We start from the raw sequence: 18,639 nt of genomic DNA, 5'->3' as shown, positions 1-18,639 counted from the left end.
CGCCGGGAGGGAGCAGCCGGGTCGGAGACGCCCCTGCCGGCGCTGGAGAACCGAGAGAGTTTGGAGGGAGCGGTGACGGCAGCCGTAACTCTTTCTGTTGTTCATTCAGGCAATGGGTTCATGGACGGGAAAGAGCTACAAAACTTCATCCAGGAGCTGCAGCAGGCACGGAAGAAGGCAGGCTTGGTAGGTTAATGTTTCGTCCCACTTTTCCGTCTTCGGGAAAGAAGAGTTTTCTTGAGCGAACTCCAGTGCCCCGATTCCTTCTGTTCTCTCTTGCCATCCCGCAGTTCACGCACCTGCTGCGCCGGGCACAGGGAAATAGCTTGGGTAGGAATGAGCAGGTTGCAAATCCGATAAACCGTCTGCTTTGGAAAGGTGAAACCAGGGTCCTCCTCACTGATGAGCGGCTCCCGCTCGAACCTTGCGAGGCTACAAGCTGATACTTCTGACAGCGCTTAAAAAGAAAAGTCAGGAAATGTATGGATGCTGTCTTTCTGTCCTGGATGGGACCTTATCCCATGGCAATTAATCTGATCTGGTCCAGATATGTACTCAATGTACTCATTAAAACTAGCGGGGACAGGGGGAGAGACGCAGGCACAGAAAAAAAAATAGAGGTACCCATCACTTCAGGGTAGTTGGACTGTTAATTTCTCACCTAATGGGCAGCACGGGCTGAAATGCGTTTCTGCCCCTTGGTGGTCACTAAATAGATCTGCAGATGACTCCTAAACACTGCTCTTCACCAGGAGTATGAGTACCAAATCCTGGCTGCTTAAATGGCTCAGAGAGACAGCGAAGTTCTTGAAAGTGTTGTCAAAACACATCTGTGTATGAGTTGTTGAAAAATTTATTATTAATTTCTTCCAAACAATACCCATGCTGGGAGGGAAAGGAAAAGGGAGAAAGAAAGAAATTAAAGATTCCGTGTAAAAATACAGCCACTTTTAGCATCGAAGCCCAATATATAACTTAATAGAATCAGTCTAAGTGAATCTATGCTAAAAGAATTCTGAAGAAACAGAAAAAGAAATAATTTAAGAGGATGATGTGTGCATGGAGAAAATAGATTAATACTTTCTAATAAGAATGCCTCCAAATTAAGAAATAGCTTTTCAAGAATTAACTTTGCTTTGAAAGTTCCTATATATTTTAGATCTAAATGCAGAAAAAAATAATTTATATGAACCTTAATTGGTTTTGTGGAAAATTGTATCACATAAATTGTTTGAGCACAAACTTTACACATATGAAAATCTGTCTCTCAGCAATGCCTCTAATGTTACTGCATTCTAGGTAGCAGTTAATTCTGACAAGAGATGTTGATGCAGGCTCTCATTTTCCTGAGTGTAAGTTCAAACTAAAATTAAAAATAAAATAACACAAAATTGAAGTTTAAAAAATTCAAAACAAAACAGAAAATTGGAAAATAAGTGTGGGTGTTTTAGAAGGAAAAGGTCTATTTTTTTTTCCACAGAAAAGATTAAACAACTTTGATACATTTCAAGTACTGCAACAGAACAAATCTCTCTTCTATGCTAAAGCACAGGAAACTGAAGTTTGCCCACTAGAAAGAAGATATTGAAGCCTTTTTATATTTAGTATGAATGGCTTTGTTAGTAGAAATGCTAATATGTCACTGAGTAGTTAAAAATTTATTAGAGGCTCAAGGTAAAAAATATTTATAATTTTAAGGTCAGGATCTTTTCTCTCTTGAAGGAAGTGTGGATCTCTTAAAAACATAGCCTACTCAAAGCAACATGGAAGCCCTTGCAGGATTATTCTTATCTGCTACAAATGTTATACTTTATGTGGGTTTTTTTAAAATAACGCCTGACGGTGTCTGACACTGTATTTTAAAAATGCTCAGATGTTTAGGTTTTTCTGTCCCATTTCTCTGATTCAAACCTAGCTTTGGAGTGTTCTGCTGAAAAGAGCAATCTACAGTAGCAAAACCAAATTCAGCACCTGCTCTGTGGGCTCTGGAGTATGGCTATATGTCGTCTTAGATTTCAAATCTAACCTGGTTCTTGCACTTGAAGGCTCATTTGCTAAACAAGCATCTCATTAGTTCATTCCTTGTCTCATGGGATACTAATTCAGTATCTTTGAATATCTATTCTTTTGCCAGGAGGGACACATTGAGAAACTAGTGTAGGTTATATGTAATTTCCTTGTCTGTCCTTCTTTTAACACCCCAAAGCTTCTTTGTCATCATTAACTTCTGCATTTCAGGTCACTCTTCTGCTCACTATTTTTGAAATATTCAATTATGCATTCTTCATATCTGGATTTTACATCAGTCATGCCATATGCATTAAAGAATCACATTGATGCTGTCATTGAATAGGATGGTTTAATATTTCCCAATATTCTTCCCAACTGCAGAACTGTTCTAATTATGTTCTGATGCTAATCCTTGCATTAATCCACTCAGTAAGCCTGTACTTTCACAGCTGCTTTTTTCTCAGACAGAGAGGTGGCATGCAGCTTGATTGAGGCTAGCCCCCCTGGAAGGGGGGAATGTCTACTCAGGAGGTTTAGTGCTTGGGCTTTAGAAACATTAGGCCTTTTTGTTTCATGCATTATGGTAGATACTGAATTGATCTGGTAGAACTTCAGCCATGCTAAATGAACTGTTTTTTAAAGATAAAAGCCACAAAAGTGTATCAACATAGTTTCTGTTTATTGTGAACCACATTTACGCAATACATTCTCTATTTGGGAGTGCCAATTGCCAAAAGAAACCCTGGGGTATAAGTGACAGCGCAGGGGTTGATAAAGTGCCAGTAGGTGGGTCTGAGCTATTCCACATCTGTTTTTAACTTTCCCTGCCTGTATAGATAGTGACAATTTCTGCACAGAACTATGTTATTTATGAGTACAATTATGTCAGTGTTTCTGTAGTGCCAATTATCCTTACATTGTCAAATCGTATCAGAAAAAGCTAATTTTTTCCACTTCTTGGAATAATATCTTTTCTGATGTGTCTGATTAAAGCATGAAGGGCTGGCTTCTTAATTTCAAAAAGTGAGCACTGCATCTGTATCAGGTTTAGGACTAGACTTGGTTAAGTTTAGGCAATTTTTTGACCAAAAGTATTTATTTGAATAACATTAATAACTCTTCAAGCAGCTCATGAGCAGGTTAAGTGAACACCAAAAAACTCACCATAATTTCTGAATAATGAACTAGAGGATAAGTTTCCTGGTTTGTTTAACCTGTAATCAACTGTGCCTCCTTCAATGGCTGGGCATTGTCCAGCACTGCAGAGCTGCTATTAGAAAGATTAGTAAAATATTTAACCAGGACTAATTAAAATCCAAGTGTCTAATTCTCCATTCTATCTGCTAAGCAAACTTGTCCCCACTATGGGATCATTAGATGAAAGGTGACTTTGAAGTCCATTGTATTAATAACCACATCTCTAATTAAAGGCACGGCAAATTACTAACTTGCTATGGATGACTTTGACAGAAATAGGATACTAGGCCGTGGCTGTATCAGCCACAAGGAACTGACATTTTAGTTAGCTTTGGCAGGTGAAATTTGGGACAAGCTACAATGGACTTTGTACAGCTGAGAGTCCCCGTGTCTCCAGTGAGAAAATCACTTAGGTCCTATATAATCAGATCTATTATAACAACTAAACCTTTAATTTCCAATAACTTCATCTGTAACTGTAGAATTGTCCAGTGTTTCAGTATAACTGCAACCCTATTCTTGCTGAATGATTTCACTAGCTTCCACCTCTAAGAAATACAATGAAAATTAAAAGTTTAATCAGTATTGAAGGTTGATGACATCTCATATCAAAGAAAGGCAGGTCAAGTTGAAGTGTGAAATCAAATATTTAGATATTTACCCCAAGGCTGGCACTTTTTGCAGAAGCCTAGAATGAGAATAGTCTTTAGAAGACAGATGTATAGCAGGGACCATAATTTATATGGACAACAATGATGGCTTATTCTGTCAGATTAAAGGTACTGCTTAAGGTTTTCTCCTGACTAAATCTCCCTTTCTACATTTAAGCAGTGACACTTTGACTCTGTTTCCATGATAACCAAATACTAAACAGTGAAAAATATGATATTGTGATGAGATTTTTAAGACTAAAATAGCATCCATTGTTCAGGAAAAATCCACTCAAAGACGTGGAAAGACTATTTTGGTCTTCAGATGTATTATACAGAAATTTTTTCCTTATTTTGAAAGATTCTGCACTGCCTTCAAGTTACTAATTTAAAAATGAAAACTGAGAAAATGGAGTAATAATTGCCTATGAACTTCACTGTCACCATCTCAAACAAAGGGACTGTTAGACACATCTTCCAACACATCTGTCTTTATAATTTTTTCAATCTGTAAATGAAAATAGCGTTCTAAGCATTTAGATGTCAATCATTCACACCAGCTATAATAGAATTCCGTAGGAAGTAAAAAAAAAAAAAAAAAAAAAAAAAAAAAAAAAAAATTCATTTAAACTTGATGAGTGTAGCTGCAATGTGTGAGTACTTCATTAAATGTGGTATATTATTTGGCAAATAATAGATTATTCAAGTATGTTTACATATGTTTCTTTTATTTTAAAGTAATGATTCTATCATTTTAACTTTGTAGGATTTAACTCCTGAAATGAAAGCTTTTGTGGACCAATATGGGAAATCTACTGATGGAAAAATAGGTATAGTTGAGGTAAGACAGTTACTTTGTAACTTGACTTGAAGAAAATACATTTAGCACAGAACAATGTGAGCATAATATGCCAATACCTCGGATTTTCAGATACACAGAATATTTCTTCCTCGCCCTTGAGATCTTTTTTTTTTCTTTTCACTAATGAAACTTTTTCATTAACAAGTAATGTATTCCTTACCACATTCCAGACATTTCACCACAATTCATTTAACTTTTCTCTCTTCATTCAATACAAATAAGCAGCAACAGCAATTTAAGTTTTCTACAAAGCAAAGTTCTATTTCAGAAATTTAAATTAAAAAGGTAATTTGATGAGAAATAATGTGATATAGTGCTACCTGTGATTTTGAACTCATGCTCTGTCACCATTCCTAATAGTGATGACAACATCTGAGTGAAGTTAATTGGGCAGTCACTGTATGTAGTCTATTCTAAAAAACCCCAAATATGTAACCCAATAAGTCAGCATGTTAATTATGACTAAGAATTAATTTCTTAGGATTTCATTTCTTGAACTTTAACAGAACTGCAGGCAGAAAATTCTCACATTCCTTACTCCCATTTTCTGAAGAGGCTGAAGATAGCCAGCTTCTCCTTGTACAGCTGCTCAACAATTGTATAACTTAGACAACTTGATAGGAAGCAGGGAACCATTGTGTTTTCTCTGAATTTCACTCTTCAGCACTGCAATTCAAAAAGGAGAGTTTGTTGGGTTATAGGGTTACAGTTTGAGAAGTCACTTCTCTGAGCTTAAATCAATGACTCATTTATGTCACACTGAGTGCAGTGAGACTGTGGTTTTATTATTAAATTATACTGTATTTTTTCCTGATAATAAGAAATCTGACCTAGAGAGCTAATTAAAAACCAGCTGGAAACAAGCCAGGCCTCCAAAATGTCTACAGTGACCAGCTTTGGGTCAGTATCTAATTTTAAAACTGAGGACTGAATAGAATCTGTAGAAGTCAATAGAAAGTATCACTGCTGATACAACAGATCGTTTCATACCTTTTCTCCTTTGTTGTATGTCTGAATTTTATATACTTCCTTAAAGACATATGTAATTATGACTAAACTACCACAGAAATATGAACAATTTGTTTCATTTGCAGCCACAGTTGATTTTTAAAAGTGCATCTTTTAACAATACTTAGCATTGGAAATAGCTTTGATCAAATAGCTTACTTAGCATTGATCAAATAGCTTTGTATCTAGAAAGAAGTAGAGTTTATTTGGTATAACAACTCTTTTTGTTTTGGACTAACAAATGTTATTTTATTTGTTATTGAAGAATTTTATTTAAATTAGTCTTTTTGAATATCTGTGGAGCCAGCAGTGATGCAAGAAGAGTGTGTGAACAGTGCCTGAAAAAGACTGTGCTTCTTCACTTAGGAAAGATAACTGGAAGTTTTACCTCTCAAATTCTATTTCTGATTCTGATATTGACTTAATGAGGGAAGATGAGCAAATCCAACAGGGTCTGATATGGCTCACCACCCCCAGTGAAGGGCCAAGCATGCTCAGCATTCACGGAAGCAACTGAATAGTGATAGTATGGAGTTCAGTGGCTGAAGGGACTTTTTCCCTTAATATAGCAGTTTCCAAACCCAATAGCTGTATTTTGTTTCCCTTACATCAGCATGAAGCTTGATTTGGAAACTGCTGATGGGACTCATGAAATGTGTGGTACGTGCCAAGCAGTATGATATTAAAGTTGGTACTTGGGACTTGACTCTCCTTCCTTATATTAAAAAAATTATCCAGTAATTCCCGATTGTTCCCATTTACATAGCACATCAAATAGTTTTTTCTGAAAGCTGTGTGGACGCTGTTCAAGAAAACTTACGTAAAGCCATTCAGACTCCCGGCCCTCAAAATGGACACCCAGCATTTGACAAAGCATGTGCCAGCCAATAATGAGCTTTCAGGAAAGGTCTGTTGACTGAGATAAAGAGGAGGCCTGGGTGGCTTCATAGAGGAAAAAGTGGATTTTCATCTCAGATCAAGTGTTGATTCTGTCTTTGCAAGCACACTGCAGTTAGTTTGCTGGCTATTATCCAGTGTCCTCCAGCTAAAGGCAGAGCCTGACCTGCCCACTTTCTTTCCATTGTGTAAGAGACCTTTAATTCACCTTTTGTACTCATTGAGATCAATGCTTTTACTAAAATGTGGCTGTGAAACCCAAGGTTTCAAAACTCAGAGCTGCAGCAATTTCACATTCAAATTATTTGAAGATTACTGCTGCCAAAAAATCGACTACTTATTAGCCTAAAATATTCTTTGTACTCCCATGCTCTATTATGGGATTTTAAAAAGCAAATTCACTCTATCAGGCAAAAGGCATTTTAAATAGCATTAAATATCAATGGAATTTACTTAGAGAACAATGTCTAGAAAATAGTTCTGATATTGGTTTAGGTACTGAGAGGTTTTTTTCTGCTAGGTAGGCTATAAAGACACACCTCAGCCTGCAGCTGACCAGAGAGGAGTCAAACCAGTCTCAGGCTTTGTAGTTGTCCTCTATTATTTGTGATCCAGAGATAACCAACCTTCTCCATAAAAGCAGCAAAGCTCAAAGCTCACTAAACTACTATTGCTGCCATACACAGAATTGCAGTGGTCTGCACTCTTACTCAGAGATGCTCACAAAGTCCCCCTGTGCTTATCCCCACAAAAAAGTCATCACTTAAAACAGCACCGGGTTTTCATCTTTCTTCTTGGTAGTGGTATAAAACTGGGACTGGGAAGTTGAACCAGTTTCCACACAATCTACTAATCCCTTTAATACTGCAGAGTTTTCCACAAAAAGCAATTTAATGCTTTCCCCTGAGACTTAGAAAGGGTGAGAGGTATAGCTTAAAATAAGGTAATTTTCTTTCAGAGGTAATATATTCTGTGCCTCAATTACAGTTTCATACTGCTAATAAGCTGTTAATGATCCTTTGGACAGTTACTATTTTATGGTGCCCTTGCAAAATTCACAGGAGTTAGCTATGTCATTGAACGACATCTTATTTATATTTTCCACACAAGCAAATCCTTTCCCATTGTTATAATCAGTCACTTTACCCAAACTATCTTTTTTATTCTGAATAGTTCTTCCATTCAACATTTGCTGTTAAATAGGAGCATACTCTAAAAATCAAAGCTTTTCTGTCATGAGAGGAATAAAGACATTTTTTCATAAATCAGGACAGAGTTAGACACATTTAGCTGTTGTGTACACGTAAATATATACTCACCCATACGTGTCTATTCTATTTATGATGGAGTAGGTTTTGAAAGCTGCTGACAAAAACGCATTTCTTGGGTTGATTTTGATTTCATGTCCAGCCACTTAGCAAAAGCACTCAGAAGGTTCTGATGGGCCTGACAGCCTGTCATCAGCTGCGCCATTTCGGTAAAGAGAGTGCTCTGATGTGTCTTTTCAGCTGTACCAACAATGAAAGAATTTAACTGATTCCTGCACATATGATTTTAGAGAAACAAGAGATATGTCTCCATAACTTTGTTGTGTCTGTGAGGTGAGAGCTGAAGTCACTTATAGCTCTGCTGGTTCCCAATAAAAAAGCCTCAGCAATTAGGCAATAGCACTGAAATAGGCAGAACAAAAGATTCGAGGGTGTGAAACGAAGGCAGAAAAACAAAAATTTGAACAAAATTTTAAGATGGGACTCCAGAAAGTCTGCAGATGTCATTTTACATAAAAGAATGCAGCTAAGAAATCTGTCTTCCTCCATTTTCTCCATAGTAAGCACAGCTGGTCTATTCTTCAAGTAAAAAGTTTTTTTAATCAAAACATATTTCATACATTTTGAGAACAGAAAAAAAAATTGGGCTTTTGTTAAAAACAAATCATGAATTTACATTAAATTATACAGCATACTTTCCATCTTCTACATTTGTCACTTGCCAAAATTGAGTTATAGTAAATGAACATTTTCAATAATCAGTACAATAATGTCTGATTTTAAAAAAGCCTTTTGTAGAGAAGAGGCATTGGAAGAACCATCCCTGGTTTTGCAGGGCTAAAAGCCCTCTTGATTCCTTTCTTTTATTTATAGCTCTTTTTTAACATGTCTCTGTGACTGACAAATGAGAACTGCCATCCCTTACCCTCCCTATTTTCCAGGGTTTTTTCTCCTGGCTTTTCCCTATATTTAACCATTTACATTACACACATGTTCTTCATGTCAGCGTTCCTTTCTTTCTTGCTCTTCCTTGGTATCTGAATAGTCTATATTTCTGTTTTCTAATTCATGGTCCTTCACACTTACCCTCTGTGAATCCTTGTGTTATGCTTTCCTTTCATGCTGATTCAATGGATTTTAATAAAGATTCTAATTCTGCAGGGGTGAATTTTTTTCCACCCTTTTGGTAAAGTGCTACCTCACTCCCTCCTCTCAGACCTCAAGTTCTGTTTGACCTTGATGGCTATGACAAAGCTGCAGGCCAGAAGCCTTTCAGAGGCACCTTCCAAACACTGCAGCTAGCAGCATGAAGCTTCCAAGTGGGCCACAATACAGCAGCAGCAGTATGAGCACAAAGAATTTCCCACAATTTAAAAAATATTCATACTCTATTACAGGCTCAGCTGGCCTGATGAAGAGCCAAAATTTAATCTTTCCTAAATTCTCTTACAGCTTGCTCAGGTATTGCCAACGGAAGAAAATTTCCTGTTGTTCTTCAGATGCCAGCAGCTAAAGTCAAGTGAAGATTTCATGCAGGTACAGTATGAAAAGTTGTCTGTTACAAAACCATCAAAGACCTGCTTGCCATAAACATATCATTAAAGCATTCCCATTCTGATTGCAGACATGGAGGAAATATGACAGTGACCACAGTGGCTTCATTGATTCTGAGGAACTTAAGGTAAACCAGTGTCATCTATGAGCATGCACAACATGAGAACAGGTGTTGGATTACAGCCTGTGCTGCTATCTCTTTCTTCAGATACCCACCTGTGCATGTTTTTGCATTTCAAACGTGACAAAAAATGCAATACAATTAGCTGATGGTTTTTATCGCCAGTAAATTATTTAAAGTGAAACTCTAATCTGATCAATGTTTTTTAAGTCATGTTTTAATTCAGATTAGGGTTGGTATCAAATGACTTAGGGTACCAGGTAGCTTAGAAGTAAGAAAGATTAAGAAAGCAAGATGAGTCTCTGACAGCTATATTGGTTATCTTTTTTGGTCTCTTAGGGAAAAGAACTGCTTTGTTAGGTTTTTTCGTAAGAGCATCATTACTATTAATCACTATTAATAGTGATTAATAGTGGTGGACAGTTGATGCTGTCTCAAGTACTACATAACTCTTCAATTTCCTAACTCTAATACTGCTAGACTAACACCAATGGTATTGTGCTGCCTCTGCTTGGTTTAATATGAACAAATAAGAGCAGAATCAAGGTTACACTCTTAGCCATCTTGGCCTTGCACAGTTAAGAAATCTTGAAACAAGAGTGATTTCATTTCCCTAGTCATACAACCAACACCAATTTGTCAATGCTGAGTTAGTGTCACAGAATCACAGGGTGGTTGTTAGGAACCTCAGGAGGTCATCTGGTCCAGCCCCTCTGCTCAAGCAATACCACCCAAAGCCAGTTGCCCAGGACCTTGTTCAGATGGTCTTTGCATGTCCTCAAGAATGAAGACTCGGCAGCCTCCATGGGCAACCTGTGCCAGTGCTATGGCATCCTTGCAGTGAAAATGTGTTTCCTGATACTCAGAGGGAACATTTTGTTTTTCACTTTGTGACCATTGCCTCTGGTCCTGTCAGTAGCCTAGCTCAATCTTCTTTGCAGCCTCTCTTGAAGTTTTTATATACTTTGATGATGTTCTCCTGAAGCTCCTCTTCTCCAAGCTTAAGTGTCCCAATTCTCTCTGCCTTTCTTCATAGCAGAGATGCTCGTATACAGCAGCTTTCTGAGTAGAAAGGTGCCGTCTTCCACAGTTCAACTGCATTGGATTCATTATTGTAGCTTTACATTCAAAGAAATCAAAGCAATTCATATCAAGAGAACTATCTGTGTTTATCCATCTAGTCCAATTTGGACTATTTGGTCCATATGTGGCATAAAGAAGAGTGATGTAAGTTTTAAATAAAGCACCAGGAGATCAAACTCTTCAAAATCTTTACTGTTCTTCTGCTCAGAAAAGAAATCCATCACAGAAAATTCACATCTTTTTTCCTTTTCCCTTTTTCTTTTGAGTTTGATATCTGTGTGACATTTGCTGAGGATCTAAGCTTAGGGTAATGCTCAGGCAGACAAGCCCATTCTTCTGCTGACTGGTTGCACCAGACCAGTTTTTAAAGTTGCAGGATCAGGAAAAGGTAGCACTTGAGAACTCTCCAGCTGTTAGATGATGCCTGCTGACTGCTATATTTTAAAATAGATTTTAAAAGGCAGGGTTGATTGAGGGCCAGCTGAAGAATGAAGACATTTTAACTGAATCTCTAATGGTTCATCTCTCTTGTGCTGGGAGGTTTCGTTTGCCTCAGAGAAAGAGGTCATTTTAACACTGAAAATAAGACATAAATGTCCAGTTTTATTTTTAGATCAGTATTTCTTGGCAAGCCTAAACATTTTAAAGTATTTGCTATGGGAGGGGTACACCCACTTACAACTTTGTAAGTGAAATTTAAGCTGAAAATCAAGAAAACTTTCTAACAATAGTAATGGCAGTAGAATATGTTGTCTAAGGGGGAGGCAGACTCTTCATCACTGCCTGTATTTAGGAAAGGTTTGGCAATAGCTCAGATCAGTGACTAATTCAGGAAGTTTGGATAGATCGAATCCTTTCTTGAGACATGGACTGAATAGCCTTTTAATTTCCCTTCCAGTTCTATTTTGCATTGAAGCACACAACATTAAACATTAAACATGTTTCTGTAACATCCATTCACAACATTTCAGTCGTGTTCTTCATTATACAAGCTACCAGGAAGGGCCTCCAGCCTGGGGGGGGCCAGGCTGTAAGAACTCTAGGGAGGGTTAGTCATACCACTATTGACATGGTTGCATTCAGGTCCAGGAATACAAGCATATTTCCTTATTAGCTCTCCCATTTTCTGTCTTGAAATGTGGCCACAAATTCTGCAAGGATGATGACACTCCAACTGATGACAGGAATTAGGTCCTTCATCAGGTCTTGTAATGCCCTTGCTTTACAATTTGGTATCTTTCTTGTTTTGAATGTCACAGATCTAGTACAGAAATGTAAAACATGGAATGAGTGGAAACCATCTTATTTTTTAAAGCAAAAAAGGCTGGTGTTTCAAGTCATGTGACATCAAATTCTCATTCAAAAATGCAATGAAATTGGCTGCACACATTTAAAATACAAAGTAGGAAGAAGCAATGTTCGCTTCTAGCATCAGGTAATGCCACAGGCAAGGACAAAACTCAATTAATCATTGATCCTTTCTGTAAAATTGTTCAGATGCTGCAAGAAGTGATTAGGCATACAAGTTTTCAAGGAGACCCAAGGTTAATTAGTTTAGTTTACTGATAGTACATATTAAGAAGCAGTATACTTGAAAGCCAAACTTTTTTCCAAATTCACAATACAACACATGGCATACAATGCATGAAGTTTTACTAGTTACTTTTTCCAAATAGAACGCAATATACTTGAACTTACTAAAAGAAACATATACTCTTAGCTGTTAATAAATATTTTTTCCTACTTATCTGGCACTGCAGTAGTAAATACTAAAGTGGAAGTAAAATAGTATTTCCCTTTAATCTGAAATTAGCAAGTCAAACATTTTACACTGCAGATAAAAATTCACCTATTACTATATTTATTTCAACAGAGCTTCTTGAAAGATTTATTACAGAAAGCAAATAAGCAGATTGAAGACTCAAAGCTAACAGAATACACAGAAATAATGGTAAGTTTATTTAAAGGCATAATGGGTTAATGGGAAGTTACTCAGTAACTGCCCATAATGGGTTAGTGGACAGTACTGCTCAAAAAGAAAAGTCCAGGAATTTTTAACCTTCTTGGTATTTATATAGTATCATGCCAAGCCATTGTATTTTCCCTGGTTTGCTCCCTTGTGCTGCTACCAGTCTTCACATTTAATAGGACCAAAATTGTTCTTGTCATAATTATATTGTTTAGATCAAATTAATTTGCTGTTACTTTCTATATTTTGCCTTCTTTCAGTGCTGTGTCTGTCTCTTGTCTTAAAAGATATCACTGCATAGTGGCTTCCTTAGATTTACAAATACTTCACACTTTCTTCCTCCCCTTGCTTCAAGGAAGATAATTGATATTTTAGATAAACACTATAGCAAAACTGTTGCTTCCTTGGTCATCCCATCCTTTGAACAATCCATCCATCCCATTGCTATGGCACTCCATGGTAAGGACCAGTACTGGCTTCTGCATGGGCTTTTCAAGAAAAAAAGACAGAATTCTGGTCTTCAGGAAATGTATAAATCTACATTTTTTGTTTTACCAGCTTGTTTTCATCCTGAAATACTTGTAACAATCAAAAATGTGCTAGGTAGATGAACTAGGCCTCAAACTGGCTTAAGATTGGCTGAACAAAATTTGTGTTTCTCATGGAAAAAGTCTGCTGGTTCATTGTACCAGTATAAAACATTTACATAGAATTGTCACTGTTCCTTCACTGCTGAAGATAACATTTTCATTCAGGGAGCTTTTTGACCTCCATCCTAAAGCGTGCTATAAGTTCTGGCCTCTGCAGAGACACACATTGATGAAGAATTTAGTAAAAAAAGAAAAAAATAAGCCTAGCTCTCCAATCGTCTCTGCAGAAAACAGAAGGATAATAAAAAACCACACCAACCTGAGCAGCTGCTGGCAGGCAGAGCCAGCCACTAACTCATCAAAATACAAAATAAGTTCACTTCACAGCTGCCTCTGCTTACGTCCCTCAAATGCAATTCTGTTTACACAAGGCAGATGCTTTTATACAAAGGAAGTGTTAAAAGGAACAATGGTGTTGTGTAGAAATAAATGTTCTTAGAATTGGTCACTTTTTTTCTGGTATCCTTTGTCATTTATTGCGTATTAACAAAGTGAAATTAGGCCTTTTTTCATTGCATGACATTAGCTCCCTCTTTAAAAGGATATATGTTTATGTATATACCTTGGTACAGGATGTTGCTTTTCCTCTTACCTATAAATGACATCTCAAATTACTGGGATTGAAGGTGATGGGATGCAGTGTGGGTGGTGGTGCTTTCAATACAATGCTTTGTAGTTTGCTGCTTCTGTGACTCTTTTATTGCACAGCAAGTGCAACTTAATGTTCAAAAGTAGAAAAATGGAACTATAGAGACATAAATATTGGAAAAGTCCTATGCAGGAACAATAGCTTCATCTACTTCTAACAGCTATTACAAGCTGTTTGTGCCTTTCAAGCGGCAGGAACTCATTCTTTTAAGGCCTCAAAGGAAAACACATTAATAGTAGAGCGATTAAAAATTATTAGAAATAATAATAACAACAACTTATTTTGTGAAATTATATTAACATAGTTATTATTATAATTTAATTATGCTTATTTGGAGATATTTATTTTCATATTTTCATACCATCAAGAAAATAGGATCATCTGCAACATCTGTTCACTTTTTTTCTTTAATATTTCACAGTAAAAAAATACTCTCTTTACTTAAATAGTTAGACCTATTCAATTGAATGAAATGTCAGTTGTTTTCTGTCTTGAGAATTGAATGCCTTGGATTCTATTGCACTTAACAGTTTTACATCTTTATGAATAGAGAATAATGATTCTATTACCCAATCATGATATGAAGTCAAAAGTAAAATGTTATCACATCAACACTCCTCTCATTTATAAATAATAACATGCACATTTCTCATACAGGAAATTCATTCAGCAGTGTAGGCAGGCTAAGACCTACCTTACTGCAGGTTAATCAGAATTGCTCAGCTGCTTTCTTATCAAGATTTTGCAGTAGAATTAATTACTAAAAATTACTTAGTCAGTACTTAAAATAAACAGATTACACAGCAAATGTGACCTGGGGACATAATTTCAGGACAAAGTTAATTGGATTCAAGTTTTCCAAATAAGTGTTTTCTTCATTAGCTTGATTAATTTTGATTGATATATTAAATATATATATTCTTTCAGCTCAGGATGTTTGATGCAAACAATGATGGAAAGTTGGAGCTTACTGAACTGGCCAGGTATGTCTTCTGTTTCTTTTCACAACAAATATCATATACCAAATGCTGTAATGGGAACAGTCAAATATTTTAACCTTTGTTTTTTTTCTCTCCAAAGACTGCTCCCTGTACAGGAAAATTTTCTTATTAAATTTCAGGTATGAATATTCACATTCTTCAGGTAACCTGTTACCATCACACATAACTGGTGTCATTAATGGGTTTGTTTTCCTTTTGGCATTTAGGGTGTCAAAATGTGTGCAAAAGAATTCAATAATGCCTTTGAGATGTATGATCAAGTAAGTCTTTAAAAAATGTTTTTATTAATGGTGTAGTTTATTGGCACTTGTTTTCTGAATTTGTGAAGAACTAGCCATAACCTCTGGAATTAAAAATAAATGTTTAAACTTTAATGGTATTTTTCAGGATGGCAATGGCTATATAGATGAAAATGAACTTGATGCCCTACTGAAGGATCTCTGTGAAAAGAACAAAAAGGTAATCCTAGAGGGCTTCTTTCCCCTTAGAGATTAGATTTAATTTGGATTTTAAGGACGCTTTAATCCACCCTAATAAGATAAATATAGAGCTTCTAAGTCATAATTCCTGAAGTCAAAGTACAACTAAAAACTGTGGTGGAAATAATAGCAGTGGAAATAATAGCAGTGTAAATCCTGAACTAGGGGAGTTGTGATTACACAGTTACACTGTCAAGAGCTTGCTTGCTTCTGAGACACCAGCTAGCAGCAAGCTAACATATGGCTATCATATAATGGATAATGTACAAATATATAAAAAATATTTTAGTGTGTAACTGTGGGACAGGCTGACAATACCTGGGATTTTTTCTCATTTCCTGCCATTGGAAGTAAATTTGTTCGTGCTGATAAACTAAACAGGATTATAAAGCATTATCTGTTCTTTAAATAGGAACTAGACATTACCAACCTTGCAACATACAAGAAAAGCATCATGGCCTTGTCTGATGGAGGAAAGCTTTACCGAGCAGAACTGGCTCTTATTCTCTGTGCTGAGGAAAACTAGAGCTCTTCTATCATGTCCACTTAACTAGTGATGTACTCTACACAATAACTGTGCACTATAAGGGAGTAGGCTGTATTTTTAAACTGCATATAGAAAATTAGCCAGGATGTGTGGCACATTCCTTTCAGTTTGTTTCTATACTGTTTGTAATGTACAGTTTTTGTAACAATAAGATTGATAAAGAGAATGTCAGTGTTTGGGCCAGTCTGTATATTCAAAAAGAAACTAAATATGTGAGGGTTGGTTTTGGTTGGGTTTTTGCTTTCATAAACACAGCTGGAGAAAAATTAAACCTGCTGACATTGTTGTGGTCATCATATCCTTTGACACTTGCAACATTTCTTGTTAAACTACATGACAAAAAGATCAACACATAAACACGAACTTTCCCAAAACAAATACATGTGGGGTTTTTAAATATGAAACATGAATTCAGATTAAATATGATCTAGGTCTGAAATAGGAAAGAGACATTGGCATGTCTGATTTCAAAAATTTAATAAGGCACTAAGAAATATTTTGAGTTGTTAAACCTCCCACTGTCTGTACTCTCTGCAGTCTTACAAATACTCTTCTCATTGCGAATTCATAGCATATAGACAAAGCATTTATCTGGAATAGATCTCCATGCAGTAGTTGATAAAAATATAGTGTTCTCAATCTAGCTGTTTTACTGAATTTAAACATAGGCACTTCAGAAATAAATGCCTTTAATCTGTCTTGAAATCCTGGCTAAATGACAGGTAGTATAGTTAATACACAGATTAACATATGATATTATAAGTGTACCTTTCATGACTATTGCTGTGTCAGAGAATATGACAATCCATTTTCTAAACTATTTTCACATTTTGCAGGTTATAATTATTCTAGTAAATTGCTGTTTTTACATCATATTCTGTGTAATCTATAATTAAATTTAATATCCTAAGATTATTGGTGTCTAGTTTGTGTATCTCCTGGATTCTTGTATCTGTACCATGTAAAGGACAAACTGACTATTTTAAAAAATGTGCCTCCTTGGATCTTACACTGAATTATTAGTCTATCTCACTAGCATTAAAATTTGACATTAAATGAAGAAAAAATAATACAGATTTTATAACAATTTAGTAATTTAGTTTACATGGTGGGCTCTGCTTTTTATTATATTAGAGATGTATTTTTTAAATGGGAACTATACTATGAAGCAGCCCTATCTTCTTGCATCCTTGGGTTTTTTTTGGCCTGGCTCCCTTTTTACTTTACACCAATTTTATGCCAGACAACTTAATGAATGTCCAGGCCACTGCTCCCAATAAGTACTGGAGAAGGAAGGAAATTGGGCTGTCTCTTAATGCCAATAAACCTATGCTGCCTCCATGTACAACTGTTTTGGAAGCAATTCCAGGCTAGCAGATTAGCTATACACAACTTCTCAGATGCACTTCTGTGTCTTATTTAACATATGGAAGCAAATGCATTTTATTTGAAATGTGTCTCAAACAAAGTGGCTCAATCCTTCAAGACTACAGTCAATGAACTCCCACTGAAATGAATCCTTGAATTCCTCAGGTGAACTCAAACAACTAAATACCATTTCAGGAATGGCCTAATGGCCTTGGGCTCTCTCCAGTCTGAGCCGCAGAAAGTTAAGGGGTAGGTGGTACTGAATGGGATCTTGCTGGGAATAAAAACCACACAAAAAAGTAAAATAAAGTTAAGCCAGTTCATTCTCACTGTTTTACTCCCACTCCATGCACAGTGATTTAACATCTTACCTGCTTGTCTCTTCTCTATGCAATGTGAAATACAATTGTGTACCTGAAGTAAAGGAAAAGTGAATCTGCCTATCAGTACAATAAATGATTGATATTGTTCATATTGTCCACTTGAAACCCTGGATTTTGCCTTATTTTAACAGTTTAAAAGTGTAAAGAAAAAAGCCCCAAACCTTGTGTGTAAAAATATGTTTGCTACATCATTACAGCGAGAGATGAAGCTTTTGAAGTGTTTTGACAGAGTCACCACAGAAATTGAAACCTGTCTTCCTGAACATAAGTAAAGGTAACTGTCACAGACCTGTTCTGAAGCCACCCTTGTGTTACTGCTGCTGCCCACCAGCTGGCTCTGCTGCAGGACACAACACAGAAAGTAGGTCTCAGTCACCCACAGGCAGCATGTTTCCTGCAGTTATTTCTCTTAAATAAAACTTGGATTAAAAGGCAGCAGTTCAGAACCCCAGTTCTAGCAAAGGTGCCTACTCTCAGTGCAAAGCAAATTGTGACAAGTATGGCTAAGACAAAACTGCTGTAAACGCCCCTGGTTTTAAACTCTAAATCACTCCTGGGCAGACTGATTTTTAAATGTCAGGGTTGGGGCAGAACAAGGCATAATTATAAGAGAGGTGATGATATGGAAGACTTCTTCCTTCTGGTAGACTTCTGGTGACCAAAGAAAAATCGTAGCATGCATGAAGATTATTTACATGATGTAGTTCAGATATGCCATATTCCAGTTAAACACAGAAACTGAGACAGAGCTACTTGGGATCCCCTTTACTGAAGCTATTAACTATTTTGCTGTCTATAAATACTACAATAAACATGCAAAGAAACACTCAAGCCAACAAATACCAAAACGCACTGTCCTACAAATTACAAGTATGCTGTAAAATATTTTAGCCCATTCTAGTTTAAATATGTACAGATTTAAACTTAACATAGCACTAGGTAG

General features: G+C 36.4%; 1 protein-coding gene across 1 annotated transcript; it reads left to right on the top strand.

Annotated features, from left to right (window-relative positions):
* The first annotated feature begins 114 nt into the window (after nucleotides 1-114).
* CALB1 (calbindin 1) lies at nucleotides 115-17,797 on the top strand. Its single transcript, XM_031058509.1, has 10 exons — nucleotides 115-186; nucleotides 4,624-4,698; nucleotides 9,345-9,428; nucleotides 9,517-9,573; nucleotides 12,524-12,601; nucleotides 14,846-14,901; nucleotides 14,999-15,038; nucleotides 15,126-15,179; nucleotides 15,307-15,378; nucleotides 15,811-17,797. Exons 1-10 carry the CDS (start codon nucleotides 121-123, stop codon nucleotides 15,922-15,924), a joined length of 696 nt encoding a protein of 231 aa, XP_030914369.1. The 5' UTR covers nucleotides 115-120; the 3' UTR covers nucleotides 15,925-17,797.
* Nucleotides 17,798-18,639: the final 842 nt, after the last annotated feature.

Source organism: Geospiza fortis, unplaced genomic scaffold (assembly GCF_000277835.1).
Source record: "Geospiza fortis unplaced genomic scaffold, GeoFor_1.0 scaffold7, whole genome shotgun sequence".
NCBI lineage: Eukaryota > Metazoa > Chordata > Aves > Passeriformes > Thraupidae > Geospiza > Geospiza fortis.
Note: the sequence above shows the minus strand (reverse complement) of the source record. Positions and strands in the feature narration are given on the sequence as shown.

Bases quoted from the DNA above. Each gene is read 5' to 3' on its own strand.
- CALB1 (XM_031058509.1), top strand. From the start codon at position 121: ATGGACGGGAAAGAGCTACAAAACTTCATCCAGGAGCTGCAGCAGGCA. The intron at 12,602-14,845 runs GTAAGTTTATTT...ATATTCTTTCAG, and splicing joins CAGAATACACAGAAATAATG to CTCAGGATGTTTGATGCAAA. The intron at 15,379-15,810 runs GTAATCCTAGAG...TTCTTTAAATAG, and splicing joins TCTGTGAAAAGAACAAAAAG to GAACTAGACATTACCAACCT.